This window comes from Carex rostrata, chromosome 1 (genome assembly GCF_964058835.1).
Source record: "Carex rostrata chromosome 1, lpCarRost1.2, whole genome shotgun sequence".
Classification (NCBI taxonomy): domain Eukaryota; kingdom Viridiplantae; phylum Streptophyta; class Magnoliopsida; order Poales; family Cyperaceae; genus Carex; species Carex rostrata.
In genome coordinates, this window is record NC_135918.1 from 14,975,307 (window position 1) to 14,988,080 (window position 12,774).

General features: G+C 35.9%; 1 protein-coding gene across 2 annotated transcripts; it reads right to left on the reverse strand.

Moving 5' to 3' along the window:
- Positions 1-6,028: 6,028 nt before the first annotated feature.
- LOC144560328 (L-type lectin-domain containing receptor kinase IX.1-like) lies at positions 6,029-12,342 on the reverse strand. Of its 2 annotated transcripts, XM_078309492.1 has the most exons (2): positions 10,629-12,342; positions 6,029-7,624 (listed from the first exon to the last, which is right to left on the reverse strand). In XM_078309492.1, the coding sequence occupies exons 1-2, from the start codon at positions 12,297-12,299 to the stop codon at positions 7,244-7,246; spliced, it is 2,052 nt and encodes a 683-aa protein (XP_078165618.1). In that variant the 5' UTR covers positions 12,300-12,342; the 3' UTR covers positions 6,029-7,243. The 2 variants fall into 2 exon arrangements, with proteins under 2 accessions (XP_078165618.1, XP_078165624.1); XM_078309498.1 differs by lacking the exon at positions 6,029-7,624 and having other exon boundaries at positions 10,052-12,342.
- Between the last annotated feature and the right edge of the window lie 432 nt (positions 12,343-12,774).

The following is a 12,774-nucleotide window of genomic DNA, read 5'->3' on the forward strand; positions in this document are numbered from 1 at the left end:
AAAAAAAATAAACAACCTAATTAAACAGCCGCGCCATTTTCCTGAAAACCTCACATTAAGAACATGATTTCACAACTAATAGGAATCTGAAAGACAGGAGAATGTAATATTAATATATAGTACAGCATGCGAACAGTAAATATCATATATACTCAAGGGGTCGATGAATTCTGAAAACCTCACATTGAATCCTTAAGCGGCCGTCATATGATATGCTTAATACAATTTATGGATGAGTCGTATTCAGTAGCTCATCTGTCACAGCGGTGACGTTCTTCATGCTAGGAGGATGCGTACGGCAGCAGTCAGAATTATTGCGGAGCCAATGGTAGGTCGATTTTTTTTCGTGAAAACTTAAATATTTGACTACTTGATTTGGAATTCAGAGACATCATCCTGCAAGTTGCGAAGCCGATATCGACCATCAAATATGACTTGACTTGGAATTCCGAGGCATCATCCTGCAAGTTGCGAAGCCGATATCGACCATCAAATATGACTTGACTTGGAATTCCGAGACATCATCCTGCAAGTTGCGATGCTGATATCAACCATCAAATATGACTTGTATACTACAATAATTGTGATACACGATCGAGCTTGATTAATTGAATGAATCATCAGTTTGAATTTTATACCCAACGTTAATTGTCTTGTGCGGATGATCACTATAATTAACTACTACATATTTTTCGGGTGTGTAGAGCTTGCACTTACACATAAAAGCAATTAATGAATAAATTCTATTTTTCTATCAATGGAAGAATCAGGTAACTTATGGACATTGAAAACCAGCTACCGTAATGGCCTGTTCGTACGTATAACTCGTTTTCAAAATATGTCTGAAGAGACGGTGGTAAGATTAGGAGTTTGTATCATTTCCATTAATTCAAATTTTGATTTTGAAATCCAAACCTCCATTCAAAGTAATTAATTAAACCTCATACAAATGCCTACATTTTGGATTAGACCAATTGGACGTACATCCAATAAAACTTCACTATTTGAAAATTTTCCCATTTAAATTTCAAACTAGAATATTTACCATGAAAAGCTCAATTCATTCGCTCTCTCCATAAAATCTCTTGAAGGAGATGACACTAAATTTCACTAAATTTTTTATTGTTATCTAACTTGTTAGATATTGTTGTTGTTTTTTTATTAACTTGTATTGAGGAAACGCATCAGCATTCTTGTGTAGGAGTTCGGATCTTCTAAAGTAATTCAACTTTTTAGTTTAGATCCAAACCGTCAGATTAAAATGGTCCCATTTGCTCCACCTTGGAACGAATTGGCCCGGATTCGAGTCGGACGGATTGAAACTCTAAAATTGGATTACTTCAGAGATTCTGGACCCTCTTGTGTAAGGAGTGTACATTACTTTTGTCACTAGATTAAAAGTGGATTCTCATAAATTATTAGTTTTATTTTATAAATGACGTGGTTTGTACAAGCCAAAATCCTTTTGGGTTCACCTATGTCAACTAATACATGTCACGTGTGAACAACAAAGAAAGGTGCCTCCTAGACCTATTGAAAAAGTCGCAAATGTCAATTTCTAGTTGAGGAATGGTAAAACAATTGCATCCAAAATGTCTTCATGTATTTTTTTTTTTTATAGTGCTTATATGCTAGGAATAAAAATTCTGAATTTAGATATAAGTAGTTAATGTTTAATTTAGATATAAGTAGTTAATGTTTAATTTAGATATAAGTAGTTAATGTTAAGTATCATTTCGTGATACAGTTAAAAGCCGGATGCAAAAATATTTTAAAAAAATTGTTTTTCTTTATCTGAAGTTATCACTAATAGAAGTACAAAACAAGCGCTAACCATTGATTTTTTAAATAGTTATTCTTCAAATTATATTCTATTTTTTATATTAATATAATGAAAACCTGTGCCAATTGTCTGAGAAAAAGCTGATCTTAATAAACGGAATCACATATTTAGAAAAAGTGATATGGATTTTGAAATATAGGCGCAACAAGTCTTTCAAAAGCGTCCAGAATTTCTAATTTTCTTTTGTAATGAGACGTCGGCATTGCCTTTGAGGAACCGATCTCGTTTGGAACAGTATCAAATGCTTGAGAAGGCTTGAGAATTAGCTGATTTGAACCTCATCTTTTTTATTCTGAGAGCTATCAAGAGGTCAGGTGATCTGGTATTGCCTATTTGCTGACGCTGATCTCTGGCGTGGAGCACTGATCTGGTTTTTCTGATCATGCTGATTCGGGGAGCAGAATTTATGGTATGCATAGATTTTTATTTTCTGGTTTGGTTGTGGTTTTGTTCGTGCTGAATCTGGTATTTTACTGCTGTTTGACTTTGTAGTTCTTGTTTTCTGATTCTGGATAGAAAGCTGGTTTGGCTGTTTGCTGGTTAAGGTTATAACTTATAATTTTGAAGTTGAATTTGATATGGAGATTACTGGTTCATTAAAGTGTTTTCTGATCTGTTTTTTCTGTTCTGGGTTTTGGTTTTTGAAGTTGAGTGAGTCAGAGTTTTGTGTAAAGAAAAGGACCTAAATTAGGTCATAAATGGCATGTGCAAATTTAGGTTCTGATACCAAGACAGATTTAGAAAGAGGTATTCTTTTTGAAATACCATGACAGAAGTTGTCAGGTGTTGTTGCATTTAACATAATGAAGGCACACTTGCAATGTTCATCATACTTAGAGCAACAATTACGCCCTGCTCCTCACACTCTTTAAAGTTTAAATTACAATGTACCAGCAAAATAAGAAAGACTGAAAAAACATTGGAAAGTTAACAAAAACTCCACCAAAACCTAAAGGTGCTATCGGGTTGGGTCGGGTCTCGATACTATTATATTTGGACTTGTACTTTAAAAGTGTTCGGATCCGAATTTCGATCCATATACTTATTTATTTCAAATCGGGTTGGGTCCGGATTCGGATACCTATCTATCGGTAAATATTTCGGGTCCAGTCTTTTGGTTTCGGATAGACAAATACTCATAACTTATTTGTAGATTATTGTGTCCGGTTCGGATACGGGGCGGTTCCGAATCCGGAGCGGGTATATGTCACAACTCCAAAGCATTTGAAAAATCATTTACATTTAAATATAATTATAATTTCTTAAACATCTCATATCATAAATCATTATAATATAAATTAAAAACTACTGCCAAATAAAAATTATACTATTGATCTTGTTCATAAATAATAAAATATATCGTGTTACATAACACAATAAAAATAATAACTCTAAATTATTAGTTATCTATCTAAATTAAAAAACTACTATCCTATCGATGAGATGTTTGGCTTATCAGATTTCCAGTTGGATAACGACCCGCACACATCCCAAGGCACAGATGAGTTATTGAGCTATGTTACGATGTGTCACGAAGATGAACAGGTTGACATCATGGCGCGATGGAGGAATGCAAGTGCCTATCCAACGCTGGCAATGATGGCCCGCGACGTATTTGTCGTACCCGTGTCAACCGTCCCTTCCAAATGTTGTTTTAGTTCGGCGAATAGGATTCTCGCCGATAATCACAGTAAGTTGGGTGCACATGTTTTTTAGAAACTTATGTGCTTGAAAGATTGGATTGATACTAAAAATCGCACGCAACATGGAGATCGTCAAGCAACATCATCCGAAGTCGAAACTGAAGAAAGCGGTACCAAGCCGCGGCCCGAGGCTCATTCAGATTTAGACGGTGCGGAAGAGAGCGAACTATGCTATATGAATGAGAACTTCTATATAGGTAGTGTCAGTATAAATTTCTAATCTCTTTTAATCTTTATGATTATTTTTTAAATTATAAATTTCTAAACATTTCAATTAGTTTTTAAATTATTCATTTTAAAGAATAATTACTAACAAAAAAAAAGTTAGAACTCTGCCTATGTTATTTTATATAGCCGGTCCAAGCCCGGAATAAAGCAGAAGAGTAACTTTTATTTTTAAAAGTATTGTTTTAAAATAATTTATAATTTTTTTAAAGTAATTGATTTAAGAAATTTTTTATTTATATTTTATTGTTTTAAAGTAATTGATTTAAGATATTTTAAAGTAATTGATTTAAACAACATTGTTTTAAAATAATTCGTAATTTTGATTTATATATTATTATAACAAAAATTATTGAGTTCAAATATGCAATCATGTCAAATGAATTTTAGTTTAAATGAAATCTGATTTATATTTTATTGGTTTAAAAAGAAAAAAAAAATTAAAGTTACATGAAATCAAGACCAATCATTGTCGGGATTGGGATTGGGATTGTCCGGATCCAAAGTCCAAATTTGAGTTACATGGAATCAGGACCCTCAATTTAGTAGGTTAATTGAATTAAAGTTAGTATCATATTTACGCAAAAATTCAATTAAAACATGCATGTTAAAAGGCTAGGGAAGAAAACGGATCCAAATCTGCTCTATATCTGGTTCAGATCCGAATTTAGATAAACGAATCAACAGATTCGGATAATTTGCGGATTCGGATCTGAATAATTATTGATTATCAACTAAAGACTTGGATTCGGATATGAATTTGGTTGCTCAGGTATAACGGATATATTCGAATCCAATTGCTCAAGTATAAACGGATTGGATATCCACATGTATCCGGATGAAATTTTCACGGATTCAAACTCACTACCCTTTTCCCCTTTCTAATCTGTCCAACACCTTATCCTTTGAAGGGTTATTATATAGCAGCGAGTCTTACTACGTCTCATGTGGAACTAAAGACTTGGTTATATATGATTTTCATATTAACTGGTACTAATTTGTACACATTGATATTTCTGTATATACTCCTGACTGGTAAATTTATAAATTATTTTAAGCCCCCAAGGCTGATTCATATTTAGCTGATAATCCTGACAATGATTGGGTCTAGTAATTTATTGCTTTATGTATAATTTCTGCCATTTTAAGTTGTGATGTTGAATTAGTGCCATCTAAGTCCAATTTCAGGGTATTTTTTTTATTATTACATACATAGAAGAGGCAAGAATAGCCATTAAAGTTGTTTGTTGAATTGTTCCTGTTTACCAGCATGCATGGCTAATAGCAACAAATAAGAGTATTACCATATTTCTATTATTACTTTACTTCCTTTCTATATACTCCCAATGTATCCTTATTCTGGATTGAAATTCAAAATCTCAAAATTTCCAATCTCCTATTTAATTTGCTCTCACTGTTTTGTCAGAAAAATAAAAAAAAAATCTCCTTACTGAGGTGACTGTCAAATTTCACTAATAAACAATGAATCTTCAACACATCCTGTCAAATCACCTTCCAACTAACAAGTGTAAGAAAACTAGCAGTGCCAGGCCTGTGGCAAACACCAAACACCTTTTCTCAGCCGATCAGATCAGCAATTTCAACCTCAGCCTGATTCAGATCATAATGTGAGAGAAACCCATTTGCTGGTTTTTAGATAGATGAAGGTACCAAATAGGGAAGCTGAGTTAAAGTTTAAATTGTGATATATCTTTCGCAGATAGAGCAATTGATGGGAAGGCAAAAGGATATTGAACCAGCTCAATTTGAGAGTTTTTGGTGGGTTTTGATTTGGGTGAAATTGTGAGATTGCAACCTGATGTCGTACGTGTTATGGATGGAGATGGTAGCGATCACATGCTGGAATTTATGTGAAAGTATTCTTCATTTCATTAGGTAAGCTGAGCCTGATTTGCATGACAGTTGAACATTGTAGCAAAATGAGAACCACCATAGCAAAATATTATAAGCAATTTATAGAGCTAGCTGGTTAATTGGCACTTGTTACAGAAGAAAAATGCTACTATTACAACTAAACTTACCAAAAAAGGAAATAAAAGAATAATCATACATAATACATATTACAAGAACAAAGTCTAGACATAAAAGCAACAGAGAAAGAAAGAAAAAAAAAAAGAAACACAACAGCAATTGGAATAGAAAAATAAAGAAAACTACGTAGTAGGGATCATTGTAGTGCTGTGCTTTTAAAAACGCTAAAGTAAAAACAGAGGAAACTTTTTTTTTTTTTTTTTGAGAAAGGAACGAGGGTCAAGCCCTCCTTTCATTGATAACAGTAGCAATTACATAAGTGATGTAGATACCATTTTTGAAAATAAAAACAATTTCACTCAAACGTGTTTGAGTAACTTCGGGAAAAAAAATAAAAATAAAAATAAAAGCAGGAAAATACAAGCTCCACCAGTAGATGCAACAGTGGAGGTAAGATTTTAAGCATATTGGGGGTTATGTTTCCTGTTTCACTGTGCCTCTTTACCAGTGTGTCACTTCCCTCCCTTCAGTGTACCGCCACTGTTGTTGTACCTGCTCCAATAAATCTTGTGTTGAGCATTCCTTGTCTCTGAAAATTCAGGCACATCTTTCACGTCATAATACAAACTGCGTTATAAGCCAAATTGATCTTTCCTTAGGTGTTCCTCTGCCTTGTACCAGCATCCTTGCTGTACCAGTACCTAGTACCAGCTGGTACGCTGCCCTGACTTCTCTGCACAGTGCCTTTGCGATCTGGCATTCTCCAAACAAGTGTTTAACTGTTTCTAAAGCATTTTTACACATCACACATCTATTAACTATATGCATACCTTTCTTGATTAGGTTGTCAATAGTCAAAATTCTGTTCAAGGTCATGATCCACGCAAATAACTTAAACCTTGGAGGCGCTTTGATGGACCACAGTATGTGTGTGTTGGTTGCAACTCGGGGCCCATTCTTGATTGCTTTATATGCTGAGGCCCACCTCCAAGTAACATCATCCTCTCTTTGCATATTCAAAATTTGCCTTCCTGTTATCTCATTTGTGAGCGTCAAAAGCTGTTCTTGTGCCGAATCTGATAGCTGATCTCTTAGGAGAGATTGCATCCCCATCTCTAGTGCTTCTCTGACATTGATCCCATCATTTATCGTGTACGAATATAGGTCTGCAAATCTCTCTTTTAATACCCCGCACCCCCAATCATGCAACCAAAAACTGTTTTTTTTTCCATTGCCAATTATTCTATGTACCGAAATGTTCCAAAATGCCCCTGCTGCTTTGATTGTGAACAGTTCTGTGTGAGGCATCATTTCTTGAGTGATGGGCATGTGTGCCAGCAGCAGGTTCATTAAATTTTGTTGCGGTTTCGCCCATTTCCAATACCATTTAAGAATTGCAAGGTTGAATGTTGCTAGATCCATTACTCCTAATCCTCCAAATTTTTTTGGAGTGCACAGTTCTTTGTTTGTAAATTGTTGTTTAGAATGTTCTCGGTTCTTGTTTGAGCAGCCATGAAGAGTCTGAAGATGAAGCAGAAGCCGACTTGGTGGAATTTTGTGCTATGCCACTTGAAGTAGCCTCAGAGCAGGTATAAAGTTGCATATTAGGATACAAGGAAGTAATATACACCGGCATAGGCATTTTTGGAGGAAGAATTGGCAAATTAGATTGAAAGTGCAAAACACTCATGGCCTGCCTAATTGATGGGCGCGAGAACTTTTCCTGATGTGCACACCATAAACCAACAATCATCAGGCACACTACTACTCTGTTTTCTAACTCACTATTTAATCTTGGATCAACGGCCTCCATAAGTGCTTTCCTACCGTACAAATCCCAAACCCATGTAACTAAACTCACCTTCCTTTCATCCTGTTGAGGCATTATGGCCCCCCTTCCACACAGGGGCGGACGCAGGATTTCTGTCAGAGGGGGTAAGAATCGGATTCAAATAAATTCTCGGATTTAAACCTATTAACTAATTGGATACAAATTTAATCTTAAATATAACCCTAATTTATTACAAAATTTAAATCCTCTAACTTCTAATTTAAATCTAATTTGAACTTTCAAACTTTCATCCAACCACAAATTAGAAAACAAGAAATACCAAAATGGAAAAATAATAAATTGATTTCTAACCACTCTTGCCAAAGGGCTCCGCCTCAGCCATCCAAAAGGAAGTTAGAGAGCGAGGGAGACCATCGCGAGTCAGAGAGCGAGAGAGAGAGAGACCATCTGAGAGAGAGGGAGAGATCACGATTCAGAGAGAGCAAGATCGATCTCGCGAGTTGGGCTCAGCGGCGTGATCGTGATTCAGAGAGCGAGAGAGAGAGACCACGCGATTCAGTCACATGTCCAGCCGTCCATGCGATTCAGAGAGCGAGAGAGAGAGAGACTTATGTACGCGAGTTGGGCTTAGCGCCTCATCCGCCAAAACAGAATTGGGCTCCAGATTGGGCTACAGAGTTTATATTGGGCTGTAGAGGGGGCAATTTAAATTCCAATCTGGAGCCCAATTGTCAAATAACCATATCTTTAGCACTATTTTTGAAAATATATGGGAGGCGCAGTTAACCCCCCTGTGCCACTGCGGGTCCGCTCCTGCTTCCACATGCAATTACCAACAAGACGACTCCAAAACTGAAACTATAGCTGGACTTCATAGACCATAACGTCCAGCTACAGTGTTTTTTGGTTAATTAGTGATCATTAACGATCTGATTAATTGGATATTATAAATTATAATGTTTTTCCTATTTTTCAAAATTTTCCGAAAGTGTACCCCATAATTGATATTTTATTTTTATTTTTCCTATTAATATAAAAATTGGTGGTCAATTTTACTATTCTATTAAATTTTAGTCTAAATGATATAAAAAAAATATATAAATTTTATAATTTTAAAAGAAATAGGAACAATTGCTTTACCCATTTTATAAAATATTTTAATAAAAATAATCAGGGTCTTGGTAAAATTTTAAAAATATCCAAACCATCCAAAAAATTCATGGTTTTGATTTTTCTTTTTTGCTAAAATTTCAAGAGTTTCGTCATGTGCCATCGGTACGGTTGCATGGAGTGCGACCTGACACAATCTCTCTCCTTGGATTCAATTATCTACTCTTTCATTTTTTTTTTTTTTTTTTGGTGACAAGAGAGTTGATTGAGCCTTAATGGCCATATGTCAATCTATAAGAGAAAATTGAGGAATAAAATACAGAAGCAGAATATCTCTTCAATAGTGCGCACATATTAATCACATGGTCTGCTATGTATATATCTATATACACACAACCCCGAGATTTTTATTTTTACCTCAAAAGAAAATTATTTTAATAATTATAACCACAGTTGAGCTGGATTTATAAAAATATCCCACCCGTGGAATTTTTTTACAGATCGAATTAATCCCCTCTCCCCGTGGAAATTTTTCACGGTCCGGAATTTCTTATTCCCCCCTGGAATTTATTCACGGGCCGAGCCTTTTAATTCAAACCGACTCTCCCCTCTTCTCCCTCTGTCTCCGTGATCTCTCTCTTCTCGTTCTGTCTCCGTGAAGCCCACAAAACACAACCCCTCTCCCCACCGACGCCCCCCTTTTCCGGCTCCCCACCCTCGCGCGCCTCACTGCAACAGCGCCGCTCGCCTCCCTGCGCCACTCCCTGCCCTGCCCTACTTTTGCATAAGGATACAGTAAGACTTTTAACTATCCGTATCCGACCATTACACCCCTAAACCACAAACAAATATACTCTATATTCTTAAATTGCATATACATACTAATGATTTATTAAACTGCATATACATATATATTCCGATGAACAATATAACCCTATGACATGATTAGTGATTAATGTTTTGATAATATGATGTATGTTTTGTAACTAACAAATTTATTATGAAAATATTAGATCTAATTTATGAATGAAAAAATTATATTTAGATATTATTTTTTACTAGAATGTACATTAGTAATTTATTTTAATTATCCGAATTATATTCATATCCATCCGATATACGATTCGTATTAGTATCCGTTTAATATCCGATCCATATCTATTTCCGAGACTATCCATATCCGTATCCATATCTGAAAAATTATAATGGATACAGATACGATTTGACCACTATCCGATCCGTATCGGACTATTTAGACCCCTAGGAATGACGTAATAGAGTGTTCAAGACTTGTAAATAAGTATGATTAGATTATTAGAGTAGTTTAAATAACTTCAGGAGAATAAAGGAGTTTATATGAAGGAATGAGGGTACAAACAAAAAGGATAAAGGAAAAAAAAACAATTATACACAATACATATTACAAGAAGAAACTCCAGAAACAAAAGCAACAGAGGAAAAAAACAGCACAATAGAAAAACAAAGAAAACTGCCAAATATGAATCATGGCAGTACTGTGCATTTAAAAGCACTAAAAAAAAAAACAGAGGAAACATTGTTCGCAAATTCATTATTCAGAGCATTCTTGGTTCATGTTTGAGCCGGTTTTTGTAAATAACTTTCTTACTATTAATAAAATTGTCAGTCACCGACCTTCAATAAAAGAAGTTGAAAGTTTGGCTGTGTCACTTGGAGTAGCCTCTGAGGAGGTATCAAATGGAATAGTATACACCGGCCTCGGCATTTTTTGAGGAATAATTGGTAAATTAGCCTTGAATTGCAAAACATTCATAGCCTGCCTAATAGATGGACGCGAGGATTTTTCTGGGTGTGCACACCATAAACCAACAATCATCAGATACTCGACTTCTTCTTTTATGAAATCACCATTTAAACTTGAATCGATGGCCTCCGTAAGTGCATTCTGCCCGTACAAATCCCAAACCCATTCAACTAAAATCACCTTCTTTTCATCCTGTTGAGGCATTATGGGCCTCCTTCCACATGCAATCTCCAACAAGACGACTCCAAAACTGAAAACATCAGAATGGGTGCTTGCCTTTCCTGTGCCGAGGACACATTCTGGTGCTATATAACCCTTGGTGCCAGCAGCAACTGTTTCTACTTCTTGGTTGTGATCAATAAGTCTAGCAAGGCCGAAATCACCGAGCTTCGCATTGAATGAGGAATCTAACATTATGTTGCTTGGCTTAATATCTCTATGCACAACACATTGTTCCCACTCCTCATGGAGGTATAGAAGAGCAGAGCCTAGCCCTAATGCTATATTGTGCCTAATTGGCCAACTAAGAAGAATTTCTTTGTTATACAGGTGTTTATCTAGGCTTCCCTTATTCATTAATTCATAAACCAACAAAAATTCTCCATGATCATGGCACCAACCAATTAGTTGAACAAGATTTCGGTGCCTTAGTTGGCTTATAATCTTGACCTCCGATATATACTCTTTCTTCCCTTGCTTTGAATCTTTTGACACCCTCTTAACAGCAACTTGAATGTTTTCATCCTTTAAAATACCTCTATAGACTGATCCAAACCCACCTTCTCCAAGTTTCTCGTTCTCCCCAAAACCATTTGTTGCATCAACCAGTTCACTGTATGGGAACCTCTTGGGTCCTCTCCCCTTTTCAAATTCTTCATCAATTGATTCATCACCAATCACCTCAATTTCTCTGATTTTCATGATTGAACTCCTTTTTCTGAGATGATATATGAAGATCCCTACTACAATAAACATAATAAATGTGCCCACGGCTATTCCAACTATGACCGACTTATTTCTCGTCTTTTTATTTTTTGTAACCATTTCTAAGGTTGAGTTAAAAGACCACCAGAAAATCTGATGTGCTTCAATGTTTGCTCCAGTGGCTGCTGAGAAGCCTACAGATGCAATTGCTGGCTGTTTGCTTAAATCAACAGTTCCATTGAGGTTGAATTGGATTGTTGAGTTATTTTCATGCCAAAGGGAAAGACTCAAAAGTTTTTGCCCACTGTTATACTCAATATGTGCGGTCATCCTTGTACCAACAAAAAGGTCTTTTGGAATGATCTGGTAATAAGTTGATTTAATAGTGTTTACATCAATACCAATGTGGCAGTCAGTTGAATTTTCGGAATTTGGGTCAAACGTATTCCGGAAGGTATCAAACTCGACTGCAACTACCTGATTAGCCGATGCATTCATGGAAATATTGTTATTGAAAAGGCCAAGGGTCCCTCCATAACTATCATGAGGAATTTGAGATGGATAGGAAGATAGGAAGAAACCAAAGCCATCCCCAAATGTCTTTGTATTAGTAGTAGCTTGTATAAGAAAAGAGAACTGGGTTGTAAAGTTGGTTACCTCTCCGGTATCTTTATCCCACAAGGGCACCGAGTGATTGTACGTTGCTCTTCCTGCACTGTTCTCCATGTTCGCAGTCAAGTCAACTTGTTGCTGATTGTGGGATGCATCACCTTGGAAGTTGATATGTTCATTCACAAGACTGGTGTTGGGGTCTGAGAAATTGAAGTTGAAAGAAATCGAAGCACCATGAGGTACAATAAGAAGTAAATAAATTGAAGATAAGTACAAGAGATGGATTGGTCTTGAGCACAAGTCAGATACCACCATTTTGCCAAGGTGGAAAGCTAGGTGAGTGTAGATTGGGGGAGAACCATTGGTGCCAGAGGAAGAGATAAGGCACAATTATTGGTGCTATTGACATGTTTATTGAGCCGCCATTGACTCCCCCCCCCCCCCCCCCCCCCCCCCCCCAAGTCAACGACTGCATACCCATCACTGAAGAAATATAAAATAAAAGTTAGAAATATATGTGAGCATGTGGCTTTAATATAGATGGTCGGAATACGGCCCGATTTTCATATTAATTGAAAATAAATAAATAATATATTGCGAAAGGGGGTCGATTTGGTGGAAATTTCATATTTAGGTAAAACGTATTAGTTTATTCTGTCTGTTGTTTACTTACAGAAAGTAGCATATGCCGATTTTTTTTAAAATACCCACCCAAAAAAATATTTTATTAAAAATAACTAGACTTCAGCCAAATTTTTAAAAATATCCAAACCGTGGATTTTTTCCGCGG